Consider the following 26,321-nt stretch of genomic DNA (forward strand, 5'->3'; position numbering starts at 1 on the left):
TTTCCCACTGAATGGATGTGGCATAGATCAGGGAGAGTATTCAGAGGTGCGTCACATGTTAGAAAGGGTGAGCAGAATTGTGGCAAGGGTTAGGAAGGATAGGCAGTCAAGGGTGCATGAGAGGTGGGATATGGATTGAGGAGGGTGCACAGGATGTGCCACAAGTCAGTAACAGTATGTAGGAATGCAAAGGGGTACATGAGAGGTGATGCACAGATTAAGCATGGGGGTGCAGTGTGGGTCAGGACGTGTGCATGGGAATGTGCAACTGGCCACCCTGGCACAAACACAGAACTGTGGAGAGACTTATCCAAGCAACTTGTGACCTTCTCTGCCAGCTTTCCCACTGTCTTCTGGGAAGCTGTCACTGAGCATTGGAAATGACAGTCACAATTTACTTCTCATGTTCTATGTATAATCAGTCTTAGCTAAATCAGCTAAAAATTAAGCTATGTTCTTTAACTAGGCACGGGAATTAATGAACTACTGCATGGCTTCAAAATCCAAGGGACTGGTTTGGACAAAACTCAACAGCACTTTTTCGTGTGGCTGTTGATAAAAATAGGATCGCCAACATGATCGCCAACGTCTAATGACGGATATGGCCCAAGAAGAAGAAGAATCCAATCCAATATAGTATGACTGGGTTTCCTAAAAAAATATTTTTCCTTTTCCATTATGTTTCTATTCCATTATATACTTCCTAAATATATGCTACTTCTCAAGAAGATCTTATGTCAAACACATGCAAAATTTCTCATACTACTTGTCCTTCTATGGTTGTTATCAATTAAATGGAATATTACTTTTAAAAATTTACTCAGCTGTTTAAAAGGAAAATCACTGGCTTTTAAAACATCCAATTTATATCAATAAATCCTTTCAGGGCAAGAACTAATAGCTAAAGAGAACAAATAATAATAGTAATTTATTTTGGGAGTTCATTTCTAATCTTAACCCACATTTCTGAAGGAGTCAATCTTGACAGTTGTTTTTAAGGTTTTCTGAGGGGTTATTTACTTTTAAAGTAAGCTCTCACTGATATAGGAGTAGATTCTCCTCTCCTTCCTAAAATTTCTTCTGTTTCTCCCTTGGAGATTGCTGATATAGTTGGACAGCTGCACTCCATGACTTATGCCTTGACCTTGTGACCTTCTCAGTTCCTTTTAAAAAAGAATCCCTTTCAGAATAAAAGACGACTTTGGCTTTTTTTAAAAAAAAAGCAACTTGCTAATTACAGACGGCTTCATTTTAACAAAGAATAAATGATTCCTGTTCATTATCATATTTTTTTGAGTGTCAAGGGTCCATTTTATTCTAATTGGAATTCTAAAACACATATAAAATAGTTCACCTATACTGTCAACTCTATTTTTATTTGGCTGTTTTGTTTTGATTTAACCTGTTTTGATTTGATTAGATTATAACTCCTATGCTGGCTAGAAAACTTAGAACTATAGTAGCAGACTTCTGTAGCGCACCTAGTTGGAACTTTTAAAATTAAACCAACTTGTTTAATTTCAAAAGTATCCAGAAAATCAGATAACAGGAATCAGGATATCATGCTCAAACAGATAATTATCAGGATTTAGGCACAATGGATAGATTACTTCTGAAATTAACAGTAATCACACCCCAAGTATCACTTTTGTAGTTCCTTTTTTTAAAATAGTACTAGCACTGGTATTAGCACTAGCACTTAGACTTATATACCGCTTCACAGTGCTTTACAGCCCTCTCTAATGGTTTGATAGAATCAGTCAATTGCCCCCAACAATCTGGATCCTTATTTTACTAAACTCAGAAGGATGGGAGGCTGAATCAACCTTGAGCCTGGTGAGATTCAATCTGCCCAACTGCTGGCAGCTGGTGATCAGCAGAAGTAGCCTGCACTACTGTACTCTAACCACTGCGCCACCATGAGTCATAGTTAAAAAGTTAACTATGGCTATTAAAACTGATAAAAACAGGAAGACTAAACCAGACATGAGCTTAAATGCTTTAATAAAACAACACACTGAACTTAAGAGTTTTAAATATTGACACGAACCTTTCACGCTGCTGCCTGAGTTAAAATTGCATTCTCTAACCATAACCAACTACCTGCCGAGAAGGAAAGTCTCTATGTAGAGGGGAGGACTTAAAAAAAAACAAAAAACTGAGCTGTATGCACAATGCCAGGGGTCTGCAAACTTGGCTCTTTTAAGACTTGTGGACTTCAACTCCCAGAGTTCCTCAGCCAGCTTTGCTCACATTTTATTACTTTTAAATATAAAACTAAAACTTAATCTTCATTCTTTTAAAATATATGGTTTTAAACAATAATCATCATGTCCTGCAGTAGGGGAAAAATACAGAGGATATTGGATGGATCTGGTGTTGCAACTGTACTGAGTTCTGGGATTACTGCCTGGTTTTTGAATTAAGTGAGCAGTGCACTAATTGCTCATGATGCACATGCACAGCTCGTTTCATTCCAAGGTACATCAACCTATTCATGGAGCCCTTCCTTTCCAACTCAGTCCCAAGGCATGAAAACATTTTTAGGAAATCCGGTGTCCTCTGCGTCAATGCATGAAAAATTCATCACCGGCAACAGAGCTGCTCTGGCCACATGCGAAATTTTGGTTGAGAGATAACTACTTATTTGGCTTTTGGAAAGGAATTTTTAATCTATGTTGCAAATAAGATTTTAAAACAAAACCATTAGAAGTGATTCATACTTGATTGGTACTTTCCCTTTGACTTTTCCCATTCTATACAATTTTAACAAAAACTGCGTGCTGAGCCTGCATCAGGGATTGCTTTAATTCCTTGCCCTCACAGCATTTGCTGCAACCTTATTCTTCTCCTGCTGGTAGGCTGTTATCTTTTCTATACCTTTCACAATAATGTGAAGTGGCAAAGTTCTATAATTACGATAAGTCACTTATCAAAAGCATTTTCTGCTTAAATGGCAACTTCTCTTAAACTGGCATGTTACCCCACTCAGTCTAAAGGGTTCTTCATACCTAATCTATCATTGCCTTGACTTGATGAGCTATCAGAAACCGCAGTAACAATCAGGAGCTAAGTAGATTCATCAAGAATAATTCATATGGCAGTGCTTTATTTAATATGAACTATTTGATATAATTAATTTAAAAACTGCACTTATCCTTCAGAATCAGTAAAATGGATGTTAATTTGGTGAATCCAGAAACAAAAAGGAAATTTGTACTAAACAGACAAAAATCAAGACAAAAGCTATTTCCTTTGGATACTTTTAAAGTAAAGTGAAAGGGATTTATTATTAACACATACACACATACACACTCATGTGAATCAGAATTTGTCATGCTCAGATTGTTGTTTATTTCTACATTTGAACATTATTTTCTTGCTACAGAATAACATAAAATTCCTATAGAGAGGTCACTTGATACCGGGACCTTCAAGATTTGGTAACATAAAACCTGAAATTCGTGAGCCAAGATGCCTCTGTTTTTACTACTGCTTTCACATCTCCTCTTACACTTCAATGGCCAAAACGTACCAGCAATGAGTATGACGACTTAATACATATAGATTTCACAGAAGATAATTTTGGAAAAGCTCTTCATAACTTGAAACCATCGCTATCTATTGGACCCGATGGACTATGTGCATACTTCTTAAAAAAACTTTCCACTAATATAGCAGAACCCCTAAGCATAATCTTTGATAAAGCTTTCACTACCACTTCCCTTCCTAAACTTTGGTCACTAGCCACAGTCATCCCTATCTTCAAAAAAGGAGACCCCAGCTTAGTCGGAAATTACAGACCAATCTCTCTGTGCTGAGTTACCTGCAAAGTCATGAAATCAATCATCAACCAATCCATCACCTCACACTTAGAAACAAACAACCTACTCTCTAATAAACAATTTGGTTTCAGGAAAAAGTTATCATGCAACTTACAACTTCTCCAGTGTAAAAACATATGGACTACAAATCTTGATCAAGGTAAAACAGTAGATGCAATCTACATAGACTTCTGCAAAGCTTTTGACTCAGTAGTACACGATAAACTTCTCCTAAAACTAACATCCTATGGCATTTCAGGACCCCTTCACAAATAGATATCTGCTTTTCTGTCTAACAGACAACAAGTGGTCAAAATTGGCAATGCTCTATCAAATCCTGTTCCTGTCAAGAGTGGCGTTCCTCAAGGCAGCGTTCTTGGACCAACACTCTTCATACTATACATAAATGATCTTTGTGACCATATCTCAAGTAATTGTGTTCTCTTTGCTGTCGATGTCAAACTATTTAACACCACAGACAATACATCTACCATTCAAAAAGATCTTGATCATCTAACCACTTGGTCTAAAACTTGGCAACTCCAAATCTCAACCAGCAAATGCTCAGTCTTACATATTGGAAAAAAGAACCAAAACACTAAGTACATACTTGATGGACATTACCTTACAGATAACCCCCACCCTGTTAAAGACCTTGGAGTTTTCATATCAAATGATCTAAGTGCCAAAGCCCACTGCAACTACATAGCAAAAAAGGCTCTAAGAGTTGTAAACCTAATCTTGCATAGCTTCTTTTCCAAAAACACTAACCTATTAACCAGAGCATATAAAACATTTGCTAGACCAATTCTAGAATACAGCTCGCCTGTCTGGAACCCTCACCACATTTCTGACATCAATACAATTGAACGTGTCCAGAAATATTTTACAAGAAGAGTTCTTCATTCCTCTGAAAACAACAAAATACCTTATCCCACCAGACTTGAAATCCTAGGCTTAGAAAACTTGGAACTCCGTCGCCTTCGACAAGACCTAAGTTTAACTCACAGAATCATCTATTGTAATGTCCTTCCTGTTAAAGACTACTTCAGCTTTAATTGCAATAATACAAGAGCAACCAATAGATTTAAACTTAAAGTTAACCGCTTTAATCTAGATTGCAGAAAATATGACTTCTGTAACAGAATCATTAGTGCTTGGAATACTTTACCTGACTCTGTGGTCTTTTCCCATAATCCCAAAAGCTTTAACCAAAAACTTTCTAATATTGACCTCACTCCATTCCTAAGAGGACCATAAGGGGCGTGCATAAGAGCACAAACGTGCCTACTGTTCCTGTCCTATTCTTTTTCTTTTTCTTCTTCTTATATATGTATATATGCTTATTCCTCTTAATATTTACTCATATATATGTTTATACACTATATAATCTTTTTTGTATGATATTTATATATATTGTTGTGACAAATAAATAAATAAATAAATAAATCCCAGGAATTACAAGTGAAATAAAGGGGAAGTAGTAGGGTCATCTTTAATTTCATATCAACTGCATAAGCCAATTGGTAGCCAAACTGCACAGGGGGTCTAAGATAGGGAAGATTGGTCAAGAAACGGTGGAGGTAATGCCAAGAATTCCTGTGATGGAGTCTTTGGGCAAAGAGAGATTTCTAAAAGGAAGATCACCTTTAAAGCATGGATTAACATTGAAAGGCAAGGATGTCAAACTCGCATCATCACGTTGTCGTCATGTGATATATCATGACTTTTCCCCCCTTTGCTAAACTGATGTGGCCGTGGCTAGCACATGATGTATTCGGCCTACTGGCCAAAAGTTTGACACCCCTGTTGTAGGGCCATTCAGATATTAGGGGCATTTAGCACTGAGACAAAAAGTTCATAACTGAACAGGTTTGAAATACACCTTGGCAAGAAAGTTGCTCATAGCTTCAAAATCAGAATCTAAATAGTGGGTGATCCTTGCTAATAATGCACTAGATCTTTTTGTGACCCATGAAAATTACTGCTTTAATCATCTAGATCTAAAACTGGTCTAAGTTTTCTACTTAGCCTTATATAATTCATGGAAAAGCCTTAGAAGGTTTGGTACAAGGATATCCCAATATTTACCCCTCCCCCCTTCAACCTAATTATTCCCTTTCTATCATATGTTTTTTGTTTTTGTTTTTAAAGAAACAGCACAAAACAGAAAATGATGAACTGAACTGGATTATAGCATTTCAAACGGCTATAGGAAATCATTCTTGTATTCAGTATTAGCCTGCTAGCAATAGACGACCAGCAGTTCCAAGTCGGCAGGTTAGCAGGCGTCTAGAGAAAGATAATTATTTTTTTCATATCCTATATCAAAATGCAAATGAGATGCTGCAGGAAAAGAATGACCTCCAGCTTTCCTATGTCCGTCCCCAGCAATTCAGTAACACTTTATGCAAGCTTGTATTATGTAGCTGACTGCTGATCTCAGAAAGAGAAGCAGGTCAGAGCTTTTACTTGAGTGGGAGACTGTCAGGAAGTCACAAGGCAGGGAAAATTAAAAAAAAATCTCAGGACAAGACAATGCCAAACTCTTCCCATACTATGTCAAAAAAACCCCACCCCTATATATCCAAGTCCATGAAGTCCTCAGAAGTCAAGCTCAATTTAAGAGATTCTTATCTTTATTTCATTCTTATTGGCTTATATATACACTAACCTGAACTAAATATTCCTTAATTTGTTAGTCATTAGAAGTGATTACTGCAATACATCATATACTGATTGTCTTTGAAGAAGTTACAAACTTGCTTAGTCCAGTATAGAAACAAAGGTATTAATTGGAGCTGTTTGTTGGGGATGCATCACACTCATTTCCTAAGAGCTGCACTCATTTCTCATTTGCTTCTTGGAAAAGTTTCACATCATGTCAAAAATATCTTAGACTGAAATAATTAAAAAAAAACACAATTTCTTCCCATTTGGAATTGTCATTTTATATCGGGAAGGAAGCTTTTCTTCATATCTGGAATATGATGGTTGCATCCAACCCAGGGACTAACTTCAGTTCCTTCCTGCAAAGTATTCTAGAACTTAGCTATTTACCTACAAGTTTCTGTTTGCCTGCTGAGTTCTTTTACACTGCTGCTTTGAATGAGATTGTTAAACAGCAAGGAGTAAATTGCTGATATGCAACGAGTAAATAAATTCTTAAGAAAGACATAGGACAAGTGCTTTCCCTAGTTTTCAGAGACCTATTCAACAAATGCTAGGGACTGAACATGTATGTTCTGCATGTAGATCGCCACATTGATTTATAATTCTTCTCCACCAGGTAAGGATGAAAAAAAAAAGTCTTTCAAATATACCTGTAAGAAAGTTAACTTAGTAAAGTCAGATATCTGTGAAAACAGCCTTTTTAAATAGGCATTTAATTCCAGTAAGAAAAAAAGAGAATTCCAAATTGGATGATTTCCCATGGAAGAATAATGAATGAGAACTGTATTCCATGGAAAGAAAAGAGTGCAACTCCTGTGCTCTCGCAATCAGCACAGACATTACATTTTCAAAGGACCCACTGATTTCCAGGAGAGAAATATAAGCAACTCTTACATAATTCTACACATCATTGCTAAGGTGTACATACAAATATTGGTCAGTGAGAGGAGAGAATGAAACACAGGCACCAGCTGTAGCAATGTGAAGCTTACACCTGCATATAACCTTGTAAGAGCAAGTAATTGCAAGCTCTGCACCTGGTTCTATCTCAAGGGAAATACTGAAAATGGGAAGGTGATTTCAGAAAACAAAAGCCTCCAACTGGGAAGATTAATTTTGTACAGTAGCCTTGAAGAGATTGATTGGACAGTAGGTATGTATGAGTGTGTTCAAGAGAAAGAACATGACTATAACAAATCTCAGAGTGATTATGAGCATGAATTAATGAATTATTTCCAGGTTTGGAAAAGCGGACAAATGTATGCAAGTCTACCAGTTTAGTTACTCAATTCACCTTTGTTCAAAGATTATTTAATACCCTCTCAGTGCTGTAGTAAATAATATCGTAAGGGAGTAGTTGCTCCCTTGTGTGGCTCATTTAAACCTTTCTTCTTTAATGGCTGGAGAAAAGCAGAATTCTAGATGTTCTTTTAATACTTCTTTTTAAACTTAAGCAAACCTCTAAAGATAGGGCAGATGCTTCTAAAGATAGGCTCTTCCTGCTCTGCTTTTCCTGATTCTTCTAGAAATGAATTCTACAATGACAATTCTCTCTTAGCCTTCTCAGATTTATCTTAGTGTCCTTTAGAACTAAAAATCTGTTCTTGTACCAAGAGAAGGACTTAGAAGAATCAAAATATTGAGGGTTTTTTTTTAGAATCAGCATTTTTTTTGGCCTGGTTTCATTGGGAGATATATCATATTAATACTGATCATTAAAGGCCTTGGTGACTGACCTCTGCTTCTAGTGAAGAGTCTATTTTGGGTGCCAATAATTTGCTTACCTGAGATGACTCAGACAAAATTATTGAACTGAAGCAGTTTACAACAAAAGTGAAAATGAAGAGCAAACGAGAGCAACAACTTTTGAGAAAGTAGAGAAGTCTCACCTATAGAACCAATTTGTGATTTCATCCCATACTCGGCATAAAAATCCCTTGCCTGTGGTGTCAAAGATGGTAGGAGAAAATGGCACTGCATTTCTTAACAGGAAAGTTCTCCAGCTATGTCCAGGGGCCAAAAGGACGTTGCAGAATTGGCCAGATCTCATGTTATTTTTTTTCTCTATGTGAAGAGATTAAATATTGCTTGACAGTCTTCTGCAGTGCTTGCCTTAGAAAGCCTCAGGGCAAAGAATCTCTCTTTCCTGCAAATCTGTGGCTTTCACATTTCTATTTTCCCTTTCTTCCTGGAGATTAAATAACACAATCCAGTATGAGAATGAGTATCCATCACTCCTGAGCCCTTGGGAAGATCTGACTTTGCAAAAAGTTTCCCACAAAATGTTGCCAAGTGATGACTGCAAACTTTGATTAATATGAGGTCACGTGACTGATTTGATTGAATCCTGGTTATTTTCTTTGTAGCTTTTCATAACAACTGAGAACTCCCAGAGCATTAGCAACCTTGCTCTGTTAACCCTGTTGTGAGTTAGACAACTACAATTTAACAAATCCAATACTCCAAGGAAGCCTCTGATATGAAAGTTGGAATCGGTTTAGGAATCACATCCACACAGCCTAATTTTTACAGTGGGAGTACAGAAGTTAGGAACGATTTGCTCTCTCCAGCTACAACTGGTATATTGATTCATTCAATTTATTTGCCACATTTTAATTCCATTTTTTTCAATTAAAAACACATTTAACAGATAACAAGCTTATAAAAAACAGATTTAAAAATACAATCTATATTTAAACTTATTAAGGTTTTTTTAAAAAAAACATATTGTATATAATTTAAAACATCACTTGATCAGAAATGTGAGAACTAATAGGAGACCAACTAAATAAAGCCAGGAAAAGCCAAATGAAAGCCATATTTTTATCTTATTCCTGGAAACAGAGATAGTTTAAACCAGATTGACTTCAAGCAGTAAGGAATTCCATGTTTTATGGGAGAAGCCACAAAATGATCTGCTTTTATGTGGATATTAGGGGAACTTCATAAAAGGAGGTAAGCCTCCTTATCAGGGGTGGGTTCTAAATTTTTTTAGTACTGGTTCTGTGAGCATGGCTTATTTTGTGGGCATGGCTTGATGGTCATATGACAGTGGGTGTGGTTTGATGGTCATGTGACTGGGTAGGCATGGCCAACTCAATGTCACTCATGTCAAGGGGTGCCTTGCCTGGCCCCTCCCCTCCCAACCATTCCTTGTCACACCCAGCCTCAATGTATCTATAGTTCTGCAAAAATATTGTTCACCTTTTTTCAACTTTATTATCTACATACTATAGATCAGTGGTCTCCAAACTTGGCCACTTGTGGACTTCAACTCCCAGAATTTCTCAGCCAGCAAAACTCTATTAGCAAAGCTGGCTCAAGAATTCTGGGAGTTGAAGTCCACAAGTCTTAAAATGGCCAAGACCCCCTTGGAGACCCCTGCTATAGACCCCTGCTATAGATGCACTTTCATGAACCACTGAAAGGAGGAAATGGCTCACATGCTTTGCCCAAGAGTGTGATAGGCAACAGGCTTTTAAGGTGCTGCCAGAAAGGGGGGGGCAATGTATTTTCCAAAGCACCAGAAGGCAAACAAGAAGCAATGGATAGAAACTGAACAAAGAGAGAAGCAACCTAAAACTAAGGAGAAACTTCCTGACAGTGTGAACCAATATAGGTTTCAGTAATAATTTCACATATAAAATAGCCATTCATGTAAAACAACCTGCATATGGTTCATTAGTATTATGGCTGATGTTTGACAGCAAGCCTAAAATCCCCATTCCCTCCCCACTCCAGGGGAAGGTTACTTCAAAATCCCCATTCCCTCCCCACCCCACTAATCTGTTCTGGGAAGGAATCAAACTCCCCCCTCTTCATTTCCCAAATAAAATATTACTCATAATAAAAGGCTCCCACATAAGCAAGGAAAAATCAAGCTGCTAACAAGGAACCTGCCTGGAATTCCACATTCCTGCCAGCTGCATAAAGGAAACTTTGTAAGCAGAAAAAAGCTACCGATGCTTAGATATAATAGAAAGTGGAAGCCAGAAGTTCAGCTCCATTTACAAGCAGGCAGAAAACTCATTCAAGACAGGATATTTCACAATGGAAATTGCCCAAACCTTTTTAGAAACACAAAGCCCATGTTGTACAAACCCCAAAACTTCAAAAACATAGAACCATATAAGAATCCTTCCTCTTATACAGTTTGTTGTTCAGCTGACCCAGAAATGAACTGCTTCTGCAAGTAAAAACCTCCTTCCAGCCGCTGCATCAATTTAAAGCAACGGCATCTTTTTCCCCCCCCTTCTTCTTTCCCCCGTTCTTCTTTGATCTCCTGGCTGAGAAGCGAGTCCTGATTTTTTTATTCTAGCCAATCAGTTGGGAGGCTTCTTGGCTTCTCAATTTAAAGTGACTTGTTTTTTTCCTCTTCTTTGTCAAGTGAGTCCTGATTTTTTTCATTCTAGCCGATCAGCTGGGAATCGGGAGGCAGCGAATAGATTGGGGGTGGGGCCAGGCAGAGGTGGCATTTACCAGTTTCCCCAAACTACTCAAAATGTTTACTACTAGATCTGAAGAACCGGGGAGAACCGGTAGCAATCCACCACTTAGTTGCTACCAGTTCTCCTTATCTGTTAAGTACACTCCTTATCTGTTCCACATGCAGGGCAAGTTCAAGAGGAAATTAGCTCTCTGTTAAGTACTTTGCTTCCACATTTTTGAGGGTTTAAAGATCCCATCCAACATCTTATTTGTTCCTGGAAACAAATGGACCATTATATTTTGACTTATAATGATGTGAAAATTGAAGTCGGTGAATGTGCCATGGTATGTTTCAGAACAGCGAACAGTTTGAAAGTGGTCCAGTAATGTCAGCCCAAGAAGGTTTATCCAACTATGAAACCATTGCCATATAGATTAGGATGCTTATCTAGCAAATCTGAGTGAGCTTCCCACTCCCTCATTTTATCTTCATGTGAACTATGGTGGACATTTATTCAAACTAATTTTTTGAACTGGCTTGAGACCCTCTTATGTAACCTCAACTGGTAGCAATAATACACAGGCATCTAATTATTTCAGCCAATGTGCTGATTCCCTCCAAAGTACTGAAATAATTTCATAGTGAAGGCATGCGGAAAACACTTCGGGAGACTGGGTGAGAAGATGCTGCCGAGGGAATGGTCAGATGACAGCCTGCAGCTGGATAGTGAATGGGACAAGAGGTGCAGAACGGATCTTCCCTAGTTTCTTGGGTTGTAAAGTAGATGGTGGGAGACTTATACTTTCAGCCTTGAAGATTGTGTTTATGTAGCTTTACCATGAAGCAGAATTACCTCATCTGGCTGTGTTTCCTGTCTGATCTACCTGGTAAGATTGATATTCATCAAAATGGACTGGATGAGCCTAAGCAATCTCTTTGGCAGAGACCCATCTTAACTTTGAGACAGACCACCAAATAATGTGTACTCCAACCTATAATATACTTTTTGCACTTGACACTGTGCCAGTCCTTGAGATAAGCCAGGTCAGGAAAAAAAAATGCCACCAAGGCTACAGCAACTCTGCTTCATTGTTATAGGTTATGATAACAAAAACTTGAAAGCCTGATGGAATTTCCATATTCCCTTCTTAGAGCAAAGAGAATAAAGGTGGGATTATCTTGGCTTTTTTTCCCCCTCACCCCCTCTAATTTCTCAGGGCTAAGTTGATGTTTACTCAAACACTCTTGCATTCGTTCTTCAAGGTTATCTCTATATTTCTCCATACACTCTTTGTGGCTCTGGACAGGACTGAGTATGTGAATATAATGACAGCCATATATTCTTGTTGGCTAATACATGCACACATAACTGAGTTTCTCTTGAACTATCCTGTTCAGACTGGAAAAAAGTAAGACAGTTGAAAAGGCAGCATCCACAAGCCATATATCTCACCAGAAAGACCAGATGACTGACCATGTACTCCGTAGTAGGAAAGTATTTATCAGCAAAATTATTGTATATTGTCATGCCGATTCTCTATAAGCACCAAAGTCATAAACGCTGACTGTATGACTGATTTTTCAGAAAAACAAAACCTAGATTGGTATATTGTTGCTGGTAGAAGCTGGCATTGGAAGTAGGGAATTTTGCTCTGTCTTAGAAAAATCAGGAGTTGGAAGGGACCTTGGAGGCCTTCTAGTCCAACCCCCTGCCCAGGCAAGAAATCCTACACCATCTCAGACAGATGGTTATCCAACATTTTCTTAAAAATTTCCAGTGTTGGAGCATTCACAACTTCTGCAGGCAAGTCGTTCCACTTATTAATTGTTCTGTCAGGAAATTTCTCCTTAGTTCTAAGTTGCTTCTTTCCTTGATCAGTTTCCACCCATTGCTTCTTGTTCTACCCTCAGATGCTTTGGAGAATAGTTTGACTCCCTCTTCTTTGTGGCAACCCCTGAGATATTGGAACACTGCTATCATGTCTCCCCTAGTCCTTCTTTTTATTAAACTAGACATACCCAGTTCCTCAACCGGTCTTCATATGTTTTAGCCTCCAGTTCCCTAATTATCTTTGTTGCTCTTCTCTGCACTCTTTCTAGTACTCTTTCTAGGATTCCTTGGATTATGTCCAGCTCTTGGTCCCTCTAGAAATTTTCCTGCTCCTTCTATTTACCATATTACTCTATTAGCACATACCATTTCAAAATGTATTTTGAAATGAGTGATTACCATGTTAAGGCTAAAAATGGAATTCTCATGTTTTATGATAACTGGAATACTAGTGTTCAGAAATAAAGTGTATTAATTGAACAAGCTTATGAAAAGTCAAAGCTACCATCAAAGTGGGACCTAAGAGTTGCGAGGGTGAAGGACTAAATGGGAAATAATAGTTCCATGAATCAAATAGGACATGCACAGCTGGGGAGCATATTCAGTTTTTACATCCTATAATGGTGCACATATAAAAGAAATGAAGATGATTCAGGAATGGAATGCAAGACAGCCTTGTCTATAGCCCTAGAAAAATAATGGACATGAAGAAAAGACTGAATAAAGTGGAGTGGAGAGAAGAAAAGAATAAACATGGTGGCAGCAAAAGGATTGAAAGAAAGAATGGGAACAGGGCTGTGATGGGATTTCATTTTTCAAGAACTTAGAAACCAGTAAGTTGTTGCAATGAATAATAAACCAGTGGTACATGCCTCTCTAATGGATAGTTGCATTTTAACCATTACCTGGGACAAAGAGGAAAACTATAGGGACACAAATGACACATGAATAAAGTAAATATGGTTCTCCTGATGCTAAATTCATGAACTGTAGCCAACCTTATCACAGATGTGAATATAAGAAACTCCATGGAATGCCAAATGCTCTTTAAATAAGATAATGCTTTTTAACTACATCAAAGTATATTTAAAAAGCATTAAAGCCTGGGAAACGTTTTCTCTTAGGAGAGAGCCCAAAATCCAATTAGATATTCTTAATACCGCCTAATATAAATTTAAACAATTAGACAAATTTTGAGGGAAACAGGTGACTTCTACCAAAAAAGCATAGTGTGTGTGTGTGTGTGTGTGTGTGTGTGTGTGTGTGTGTGTGCGTGTTTCTATCTCTGTATGATGCTTTGGAGAATAATTTGACTCCCTCTCCTTTGTGGCATCTCAAATATTGAAATACTGCTATCATGTCACCTCTAATTCTTCTTTTCTTTAGACTAGCCAAGCCCAAAACCGGCAGCCGTTCTTCATATGGTTTAATCTCCAGGTCTCTGATCAAACACAGACTTCAGAGGATAATTAGAACTGCAGAAAAAATAATTGCTACCAACTTGCCTTCCATTGAGGACCTGTATACTGCACGAATCAAGAAGAGAGCCGTGAAAATATTTGCAGATCCCTCGCATCCTGGACATAAACTGTTTCAACTCCTACCCTCAAAACGACGCTATAGAGCACTGCACACCAGAACAACTAGACACAAGAACAGTTTTTTCCCGAAGGCCATCACTCTGCTAAACAAATAATTCCCTCAACACTGTCAGACTATTTACTGAATCTGCACTACTATTAATCGTTTCATAGTTCCCATCACCAATCTCTTTCCATTTATGACTGTATGACTATAACTTGTTGCTGGCAATCCTTATGATTTATATTGATATATTGATCATCAATTGTGTTGTAAATGTTGTACCTTGATGAACGTATCTTTTCTTTTATGTACACTGAGAGCATATGCACCAAGACAAATTCCTTGTGTGTCCAATCACACTTGGCCAATAAAATTCTATTCTATTCTATTCTTCTATTCTATTTTAGTTACTCTTCTTTTAATTTTTCCTGAAGTCTCAACATCTTGGGTGAAATATTAAAGAGAGATCCAACCTAGAACTAAGGAGAAATTTTGTGACAGTGAGAACAATTAATCAGTGGAACAGCTTGCCTCCAGAAATTGTGGGCCCTCTGGGGCACGAGTGTCAAACTCGATCACATCATGTGATGCATCGTAATGTATTGCAACCTTTTTTGCCTTTGTGGAGCTGGGGTGGGCGTGGCCTGCAAAGCATTTGGCCCTCAGGCTGCCAGTTTGACAGGCCTGCTCTGGGATTTTCATGAAGAGATTGGACAACCATATGTCCATAATGGTAAAAGGTCTTCTGCCCAAACAGGGAGCTGGACTAAAGACCTCCAAGGTTCCATCCAACCTTGTTATTCCATGTTCTGTGTTCTACCTCACAGGTTGTTATTTTGGGGAATTTAGGAGGAGGAAGGAGTATTAAGTTTGCTCACTGTCTTGAGTTATTTATTTAAAAAATAAAGGCAGTTTTAAAAAAAAGGTCAAGGGCACAATGACCTCATGTCCAGTGGTTGCCCAGCCCTAAATATGACTGAAACATTCCGGCCTTGGAACTTTCCTTCCTTGGTGGGGAATGTAGACTGCAGAACCATTATATTTCAGATGTGTGCACCAATGAAAGTCTAAAATGGGGTAGATGTTGACATTAATTTAATAAGTACACATCTCACCAAATTAGATGCTCCCCAAGTGAATGCTGATAACCAGTGGTGAAATTCAAAATTTTTTCCTATCGGTTCTGTGGGCATGGCTTGGTGGTTGTGTGACCGGGTGGGCATGGCTTGGTGGTCATGTGACTGGGTGGGTGTGGCTTGGTGGTCATGTGACCGGGTGGGCATGGCTTGGTGGTCATGTGACTGGGTGGGTGTGGCTTGGTGGTCATGTGACTGGGAACCCAACTATCACACTTTACACAAAAATAGCACAAAAGCTATACAACTGACCCACACACATTACAAAAGCAGCTGGACTTCACACACAATGGCCCCTGCAACAAGCAGGAATCTCACAGAGAGCTCAAAAACAAACAATCAGACTTCACACAAAAATACCTGTTTGGGTAATAAGTAGTAAAAAAATGCTTTAAAAAGTAAAAAAAAAAGTTCCCACGATTGCGCGGCACAACTGATTGTCACAGCTGATTGGTGGAACCTTTTTTAAAAAACTTAAAAGCATTTTTTTACTACCTATTACCCGAACCGATAGTAAAAAAATGCTAAAAAAAGTTCCCATGATCACGCAACACAGCTGATCATCGGAACTTTTTTTTTTTTTTTACTTTTTAAAGCATTTTTTTTACTACCAGTTTGGGTGAACCAGTACATTTTCACTACTGTTTCAGGTGAATCGCCCCAAACTGGTAACATTTCACCCCTGCTGATAACCATATGTAGCTAACTTTCCACATTTTCTTGAATATTGTAGACTTCTATCATAACTTTTGCATTAGAACACTGGCATTCCAATTTAAGTCACTTTATTATTATTTACTAAAGTTTGAAACTGGCAAAGGTTTCTCAACAGAACATACAAAATATGACAAAATTAATAACAAAATTAATTACCATGAATTTTTTCAGTTCTTTTCATCTAAAAGAAAAGGTTTGAGACATGACAGCACTCTTGGGATAGTTAGAATTCTCACATCACCAAGAGTGGTATGTCCCTTTTCCATCAAAGTGTTTACTAATTATAATTCCATAATTAGTACAATTTAACCAAGAAATTAATTTGCCATACAGGTAGAAAACTTCTGTAGTTTTAACAGTAGATAAAATCTGAGAGAAAATATAGCAGGAAAATGTGAACAAAGCAGTTCCATAAGTCTGTATGACAGCTGGACTCTTGAGGGGGTTGTTTGAACATAAAAACTCTCAGTATCTCTGAGAATGATGCATTGACTTAGAAAGCTACCTTTTCTTCCTTCTGACCTTATGTATTCCTGGATTGTACATTGATAAAAGGAAATTATTCATTGTACATTGTACATTGACAAAAGGAAAAAACAATCCAACCTATCAAAAACAGCACCACAAAAAACAGATTAGGAACACAAGTTAAAATAGGGGAAAAAATGGTAAGTGAACATCTGTCTACCCTAGACGAGTTCAAATCACAAGGACCGGATGGATTACACCCCAGGGTTCTGAACGAACTGGCAGATGAAATCTCAGAACCACTGAACTATATCTTTCAAAGATCCTGGAGCATTCCCTACATCCACATGGAGGGAAGTATGCAGTGGAGTACCCCAAGGCTCTGTTTTAGGCCCAGTACTCTTCAACATCTTCATCAATGACTTGGATGAGGGGATAGATGCGGAACTCATCAAATTTGCAGATGACAACAAGCTGGCAGGAATAGCCAACACTCCAGAAGATAGGCTCAAGATACAGAAAGATCTTGACAGACTTGAAAATTGGGCACTATCTAACAAAATGAAATTCAACAGTGAAAAAAGTAAGGTTCTACATTTAGGCAAAAAAAAACAAAATGCACAGGTACCAGATATGTGGTACCTTGCTCAATAGTAGTAACTGTGAGAGGGATCTTGGAGTCCTAGTGGATAACCATTTAGATATGAGCCAGCAGTGTACAGCAGCTGCCGAAAAAGCCAACGCAATTCTGGGCTGCATAAACAGAGGGATAGAATCAAGATCACGTGAAGTGTTAATACCACTTTATAATGCCTTGGTAAGGCCACACTTGGAATATTGCATTCAGTTTTGGTCGCCACGATGTAAAAAAGATGTTGAGACTCTAGAAAGAGTGCAGAGAAGAGCAACAAAGATGATTAGGGGACTGGAGGCTAAAACATATGAAGAACGGTTGCAGGAACTCGGTATGTCTCGTTTAATGAAAAGAAGGACTAGGGGAGATATGATAGCAGTGTTCCAATATCTCAGGGGTTGCCACAAAGAAGAGGGAGTCAAACTATTCTCCAAAGCACCTTAGGGTAGAACAAGAAGCAATGGGTGGAAACTGATTAAGGAGAGAAGCAACCTAGCACTAAGGAGAAATTTCCTGACAGTTAGAACAATTAATCAGTGGAACAACTTGCCTGCAGAAGTTGTAAATGCTCCAATACTGGAGATTTTTAAGAAAATGTTGGATAGCCATTTGTCTGAAATGGTGTAGGATTTCCTGCCTGGGCAGGGGTTAGACTAGAAGACCTCCAAGGTCCCTTCCAACTCTGATATTATTATTATTATATGTTAGGCAGATAGAAACTATCTGCATTTCCACGTTCTGTTTCCTTTTTTAAATACTGCTACATATTGTGTGATGCTACTTTGACTTTCACCATACTTTGGTCATGTAAAGTCATGGTCATATTATTTGCAATTTACAAATAAAATTATTCTGTATTTTAGGATTTGCTAAAAATCTTTCCTGCCACATTTAGTGTGAGAAACTGGGGACAGCAACGGTAAGGGAGGCGGCTAAATTAGAAAAACCTGCTTACACTATGACCATAGATCTGAACTAATTAAATAAATGTATATGTTTGTGTGCATGTTTATGTGCACTATGGCTTTTCATTGGACACTGCTTATAGTACAAATATTTATTGTTTGTTTCCAAGGTCTCTGTGAAACAAGATTTATAGAGTTTCAGCTCTTCAGAAAAGTTGGAATATCCTCTTAAAAGTGAAAGTAGATGTATGCAGTGGTGAAATCCTACCGGTTCGCACTGGTTTGGGAGAACTGGTAGTGATAAAACCTGCTGGTTCAGCGAACCAGTAGTAAAAAAAAAGCTACCGGTTGTTCCGAACCAGTATTTCTGACAATCAGCTGTGCCGTGCAATTTATATTTGCTAGAAAAAGGGAAATCCTGCTTTCTAGCAAATCTAAATAGTGTGGCACAGCTATTCCTCCCTTTGCTGTTCTACTTACCCTGTTAAGCCTCCTTTCTCTCTGCAAAGCGTGCGTTTGGCGCGCACTGTGTATGCACGCACACACAGCATGCGTTTGGGGCACACTGTGCATGTGCACACAGCATGCGTTTGCTGTGCACCACACATGTGCAGGTGGCAAACCGTGGAGGATTTCACCACTGGACGTGTGGTTCACATGAGCTGAGGGACGGCGGGAGGTCAGAGAAAGCACAATCTTAGTTTGGGAAGGAGAACATAATCGATTCATGAAGACTGCTCTATATTTAATTTGTTAAAATTCTATAACTAAATGAATGTTTCAATAAATATTAACAACAAAGTAACATGTATATGTATATTTCTGGCCCTACAGAACTGAGCAACTGTCCCTGGGCCCATATATTATTGGGATGACTTAAGTTTCCGAAATAATGTCTTGGACATGTAATTTAGAAAAAGGTGCAAACGGTAGCTTATGAATGCTGAACACAATTTGTCTCTTTTCATTTATGCACATTTGCTTTGAATTTTATGGACTGAATTCAGAATAATTGAGTGAACAAGGCTCTCCTTTAAGCTGCCTGGTGGCTTATTATTGTTAAGAATAACAGTGTAAGGGGACAATTAAGAAAAAACTGTTACTATTGTTTCTCAGATGCAAATACCAATATCCAAAGTTTGTGGAAGGTGTCCCCTCTATGTTTTGCATTATAATTCCCATACTTTCTGAGAATACTCATCTTCTTTGAAATACATCAGAGTTATCAGAATTCCCAACTAATTTAATGTTGGCATTGTGGTGGCTGGGAATTTGGAGAACTCTGGTCGCAAAGTACCTTGAGGACACCAAGCATGCATTGCCTTCAACCAGTTTGTATTTTTTTCAGGGGGAGGGTGACTCCAAGTCAAGTGCCAGGACAAGTCCCTGCAGTTTTCTTGGCAAGATTTAGGAAGTAGTTTGCTCCTGCTTTCTTCCTAGATGAGAGAAAGTGACTGGCTCAAGGTCACCTAGATCAGTGATGGGATTCAAATAATTTAACAACTGGTTCTCTCCCCTAATGACCGGATGGGTGGGTGTGGCCATGGTGGGCATGGCTAGGGGGTGTGACAGGCAGCACTCAGCCTTCTGCACCCTCCTGTGTGTGTGCGTGGAACTCCTGGCCCGTTTTGAGCCAAGGAGGCCTCCCTGCACTTACCTGGGAGCTGAAATGGGCACATGGGGAACTCCTGGAAGGGACAGGACCGGAAGGGGTGGGGTGGGGCCAGCCAGCAAGTCAACTACCGGTTCATCTGAACCGGCCTGAATAGGCTGAATCCCAACACAGACCTAGATAATATTTTGTCTAAGGCAGGGATAGAACTCATAGCCTCCCAGATTCTAGTCTGATGTTTTAACCTCAAAACTGGCTGTTTTGGTAATTATAGTGCTAGAAAGTTATAGCAATCCACTCAGTGGATTGGCTGTGAAAAAATGAAATTTCCTTCAAGAAACTCTAGAGCCATTGATGTGGGACTGTGATTGCAACTCTTCCCAGCAGCCCCCTCGTCCTCCACAAAGGATGTCTCATTCAGCTCTGCTAAACTGGCTAAACTCTCACGGAACAAACTTCCGCAGCATCACAACCTTTCCCTACAGATCATGATTCTTGCTGACGTGTTCAGTGACTGAAACTTCATCTCTCCCCCCCCCCCATTGGCTGTCTAAATTATTAACACAGCTATAAAGATGGCACTAAATCATCAACAGAAGGGCAGCATAACAAAATTGCAACATAATCTCTCATTTCACTGCCAGATGTCTGTTCAATGGAGATTTTGCTAAACAGTGGAATAGTGGGAGGAGAGAGAGAGAGAGAGAGAGAGAGAGAGAGAGAGAGAGAGAGAGAGACTCCTTGATTGCCTGTGAAAAAAACGTTTGCATGGACACACTTGTGTCTCCATAAAAGAGTGACTGTGTATAAATATACGATGCAGTTTACCTGGGTAAGGAGGCGTACTGCCTTTCTAAGCCTTCAAACTGGAGGTGGTGTAGAGTCTCATCTGGACCTTTTCCAGACACCTGTGGAGAGCAGTATAATTAGTGATGAAGATCAATTATTCAACCCTGTTACTGAAAACGTTTCTCAAAAATGATAATCAAAAACAAACGAGGCTCTAGCATGCCAAAATCAACAGAGAAGAAATTCTGAAGCTCAAGAGAATCCACATTTGATCTTATAACTATTTATAACATTTTCTAAAAAAAATATTCCTTATTATTATTCCTTTTCCAAGCCAAAAAAGATGCTGTGAAGTTTTATGGAGCATATTTTTGAAAGGAATCAAGAAAAATATTGCATAAAACGAGGACGGTTACTGATAACCATTCATGATTGGTCATGTTAAGATTTGGACCTAAATTAACTTCATTGAAACTGTGGGACAGACTATAAAATGAACATGCAAGTATCTGATTATATGTTTTCCAGGATATAAAACATGATGCTGTCTGTATGGCTGCAACAGAACATTGAACCTTTGTCTTCCAAAATGCTAGAGGAATGTATAATAATTAACAAAATATGAATCTATTCTTCACTTATTTGGCAGAAGTGTCAGGAAGGAAAAATAAGAAAATAATCATGTTTGTTCACTACTGGGGAAGCATGTATTATTGTTTCACATCTTCCTGCTCTAAACCGTCTGTCCTGCAAAATGCAAATTGAAGAATACATAAGACAGTTATATGTGAGGAAGAGTAAGTCATTCAACAGAAGCACAAATCTCTACTCATCCTATGATAGCCACTTAAAGTGATTGCAGTCCTATCCACACAAGGAAAGCCTACCATCAAATTAAGATACATAAAACACAAAAGGGTTTTCGCAATTTGTCTGCAAGAATAATTTACATCTCAACTATATTTTCGTTGTCATTTTCTGTTTGTTCCTTCCTCCCTCCTTGAGCACACACACTGAGCCCAGCAACCAGCTGCAGATTTCTGGGAGTTGAAGCAGAGGTGGCCTGCGGCCGGATTGGGCGAACCAGTAGTTCCAACCTGCCCTGGCGCTATCCCATCCTATATTGCTGTGTTTTTGAAGCTGTGTGCATATGTGGAAGGTGCTCACATATTCAGTGCTGGGCGAACCGGTTGTTACATTATGTGATGCCCACTTCTGAGTTGAAGCCCACACCTTAAACTTGCCAAGGTTGAGGAACACTGAGCTACAGTATGGGAAGCTAATAAAGCATTTATGAGATGCTTTTTAGTAGAAAATGTGTTTGATTCTTTGCGAGAATGGTTAATCCAGTTAAGGGAGTATGCTTTGATGTCCAAAATAACTTTGCACCTTAAAAGTAAATTTAACACAGAATTTAAATAACAATAGAAACAATTTCTGGAATAGAACTTAATACCTGGATTTGTACTCCATCCATAATTTTGGAAATTTTATGTATATAGTTCATATTTCAATTTCATGGTATACTTAAAGCAGAATAGATTAAGACTGAATGTATTGCAGCTTATAATTTTATGTGGTGATTTATATCTTACTGAGCACACTTCTCACTATTTATCCCAGTTTAAAGCTTAATAATGATTGTAGTCATTCAAAACCATACATGATTTTCAGTCATTCATAATTTATTAATGGTATAGTGGAAAACTAATTTTTTGATGTTTTTAATATTCCTTGCCTACCAATTTATAATTCATTTATTTTTTTATATGTTTACTCTTTTCTGTGTTTATGTATATATGTATGTATGTATGTATGTATGTATGTAGGTAGGTAGGTAGATCTTGGCATATTTGGGTCTTTTCCCATGTAAGGTTGAGAGTATCTTGCCAACATTTTGACTAGGTCTCACTCATCATCTTCAGGCTGGTGCTTTCGGCTTCATGCTTGTGCGAGCAAAGCGTGGTTGGAGTTGCCGTCTCTCTATAAATATTGGTGGGGAGGTGGAGAGTGTTGCTGTAAGTGGGTTGGTTGGCTGTGTGGTTGCATCTTGATTGGTAGATGGAGGTCTTGTCATGTGTTCCTGGCGTGTGTCAGCTTGCTTTGTGTGGGGATCGGAGGGGGGCGCAGCAGCCGGTGGTGCCAGCATGATCTGGCTTCTGGATGGTGGTTGTGTTTTGTCTATGGGATGGGTTTGGGTTTGAATCTGGTAAGGATGATTGGTGGTGGCGGCATCGTGTGTTATCCTGGGGCTGGTGTCAATTTTGGTGGCTAGGACTCGTTTGTTGACTAAGGCTAGTAACAAATAAGTCCCAGCCACGAAAATTGACACCACCGGCTGCTGTGCCCTCCTCCGATCCCCACACAAAGCAAGCTGACACACGCCAGGAACACATAACAAGACCTCAGACTCGGAGCCAAAACCCAGGATGCTGCATCACAGCCATCTGCTCAGGACATCACATCTCAGAACTCAGAGGCCACAACACCAAAGCTCAGGATATTACAACACAACCTATTACCCAGGAAGACTTAGGAGGTCACATTCCCAGAACTCAGGACATTTCCAGGAAGCCCATTACCACTACAGGAGGTCACATTCCCAGAACTCAGGATGTTTCCACACAGCCCATTAACCAGGTCATTACAACACAAAAGACTAGGATCACACCCACACAGGATGCTACAAATCAGCCGACTAATCTGCAAACACCATCTACCAATCAAGATGCAACCACACAGCCGACCAACCCGCTTACAGCAACACTCCCCACCAGTATTTATAGAGAGACGGCAGCTCCAACCACACTTTGCTCGCACAAGCACGAAGCCGAAAGCACAAGCCTGAAGATGATGAGAGAGATCTTGTCGAAACGTCGCCAAGATACTCTCAACCTTAGGACATTAGCTCAGGACATTACAACACAATCTACTACCCAGAAAAAGACTACAGGAAAAGACCCGAATATGCCAAGACCTACATACCTATACCCATGAAAACCTATGAACACATACACACACACACACACTCACATGCACACATACACACACATATATAATAAAACATCTACATGGCATAATAGAAAACTATGGTTTGATGCATGAACATCCATGGGGAGAGCAGAGAAGGCACAAAATATGCATAACAACATTGCAATGCAAGCTCAGCCTCTTAAGTACTTACATGCCATGTCACAATGCAATTACTAAGAAACACAACTTGTAATATCGTAATACATATTTCATTACTTTGGCATCTTTCTGGTTAGGAATGATCACTTAAGAGTCTGATAATCAGGTCTTATCAGTTTTCTTTGCCTCTGTCTCAGTTGCAAAAGGAGATGGGAAATTTTGCTTCACTTTTAAACAAACGCAGGTTAGATGTTTCGTCTCAACTCAAAACAGCTATCCTTTTTATAGTTTAGGATGACTCAAAATGAGAGGTCAAATGCTCCCACTTTGGACCAGATTGACTGATCCGGTAGCAATGGCGGAGGGTGGTTTGGAGAACTGGTAGCAAAAATTCCTGCCCACCCCCCGCCCATGCCCATCCAATCACCCAGTCACTCACTTGCTGCTTCTTTCTGGCTCACTCGCTTTTCCCACCCAAATGGTAGGTATAGGTTGTAAAAAATGCTTTTAAAAGGTAAAAAAAGGCTCCGACAATCACGCAGCTTAGCTGTGATCATCCAAGACTTTTTTTTTATTTCTAAAAGCATTTTTTTACAACCTATTTGGCCAAATAGGTTGTAAAATAATATTTTTTAAAAGTAAAAAAGAGATTGTGTGACACAGCTGATCACCCCCCCCCACATGTGCGCTCTACTTACCCCATTGCCTCCTTTTGGCGTGCACTGCGCATGCATGCAGCTCACATTTGATGCATGGTATGCACTGCACATGTGGGCACTGCGTATGTGCCAATGTAGCATGTGCGCATGCAGCATGCATTTGGCACGCAGCACACATGCGCAGCCAATGAACCGGTAATAAACCAGTTCAGATTTCACCACTGCTAAAAATGCATTTCCAGATGCGGGACTCTAAGTCCTATTGTCCTTGGTTGCTGATAGGAATTGTAAGTCAACAATATAAGGGTTGCAAACTGTGGCTAAAAATTCTTTTCTGGATCAGAATTAAGATTAGCTCTGGGTCTGGATATAAAAAGAAAGCACAGCTAAGTAAAAATGGATTTAGAAGCTTTCAAACTCTTCCTTACATCAGAGTAGAAGAAAACAAGGAGTGAGGGCATGAGTTTAGAATAGAATAGAATAGAATAGAATAGAATAGAATAGAATAGAATAGAATAGAATAGAATTTTTATTGGCCAAGTGTGATTGGACACACAAGGAATTTGTTTTGGTGCATATGCTCTCAGTGTACATAAAAGAAAAAGAAAAAAGGAAAGAAAAAAAATACATCAAAGGTGCAACATTTACAACACAAATGATGGTCATAGGTTGCAATTTAACCCTTAATGATAGCAACAAAAAGTTACAGTCATACAGTCATAAGTGGAAAGAGATTGGTGATGAAAACGATGAGAAGATTAATAGTAGTGTAGATTTAGTAAATAGTTTGACAGTGTTGAGGGAATTATTTATTTAGCAGAGTGATGGCCTTCGGGAAACAACTGTTCTTGTGTCTAGTTGTTCTGGTGCACAATGCTCTATAGCGTCGTTTTGATGGTAGGAGTTGAAACATTTTATGTCCAGGATGTGAGGGATCTGTAAATATTTTCACGGCTCTCTTCTTGATTCGTGCAGTATACAGGTCCTCAATGGAAGGCAGGTTGGTAGCAATTTTTTCTGCAGTTCTAATTATCCTCTGAAGTCTGTGTCTTTCTTGTTGGGTTGCAGAACCGAACCAGACAGTTATAGAGGTGCAAATGACAGACTCAATAATTCCTCTGTAGAACTGGATCAGCAGCTCCTTGGGCAGTTTGAGCTTTCTGAGTTGTCCTTTTTTGATGATATTTTTGATGTTAACTGTCCATTTTAGATCTTGCGATATGATAGAACCTAGAAATTTGAAGGTTTCTACTGTTGATACTGTGTTGTCTAGTATTGTGAGAGGTGGCAGTATGGAACTATACATACATAAACCATAGTTTAGCGTTAAGTTCAAATCAGACCAATATTTGTGCTGAGAAATCCAATGAATGAACCTGAAGTAGAAATGGATCTCTGGAGGATCCTTCACCACAAGAAGTCCCTGGCTCCTGCTTGTAGCAGCATAGAAATTCCTCCAGGCCCAGCTGAAGAAAGTGAAAGTATCTCTGGAAGGACCTCTTAAATAGCCTCACAATTTCCCCCTACAGATTTTTTTTAAAAAATTAAATTAAAATGAACTATTTTGTGAGTGCCATGGTGACTTAATGAAGCATTCTTCTTTTCCTATATTTATTTATTTAAGGGGGTGGGGAGAACTTGGATGAGACAAATACCTGGATAAGTGGCTATTCCCTCTCCCCTGAAAAAAACCCTTTTCATTACAAAGTCTGATATTTGGCTTCTTTCTCCAACTCTGTATGTCTTCACAGTTTTGCATTTTTTCACATATTCTTTTAAAATAAGGAGCATAAGAACATTAAAAAATACCAATTGATTGTTGTTTATCAAAACCAATTTATGTACTTCATATATGCCTGCACTATCTTTTTTATTACTATTGCTGTTATTCCTTGGGTGGAAGGAGAAGGAGAAGGAAAAGGAGAAGG

At 38.9% G+C, this 26,321-nt stretch overlaps 1 protein-coding gene across 2 annotated transcripts in view; it reads right to left on the minus strand.

Moving 5' to 3' along the window:
• The window catches only part of PARD3B (par-3 family cell polarity regulator beta), a 603,755-nt gene that overhangs the window by 25,071 nt on the left and 552,363 nt on the right, over window positions 1–26,321 (minus strand). For both annotated transcript variants that reach the window (XM_058186680.1, XM_058186671.1), the window contains one exon: window positions 20,642–20,721. In XM_058186680.1, the coding sequence (XP_058042663.1) occupies window positions 20,642–20,721 (80 nt within the window). The remainder of the gene's footprint in view (window positions 1–20,641; window positions 20,722–26,321) is intronic.

The sequence above is a fragment of the Ahaetulla prasina genome, chromosome 1 (genome assembly GCF_028640845.1).
Source record: "Ahaetulla prasina isolate Xishuangbanna chromosome 1, ASM2864084v1, whole genome shotgun sequence".
Lineage (NCBI taxonomy): Eukaryota > Metazoa > Chordata > Lepidosauria > Squamata > Colubridae > Ahaetulla > Ahaetulla prasina.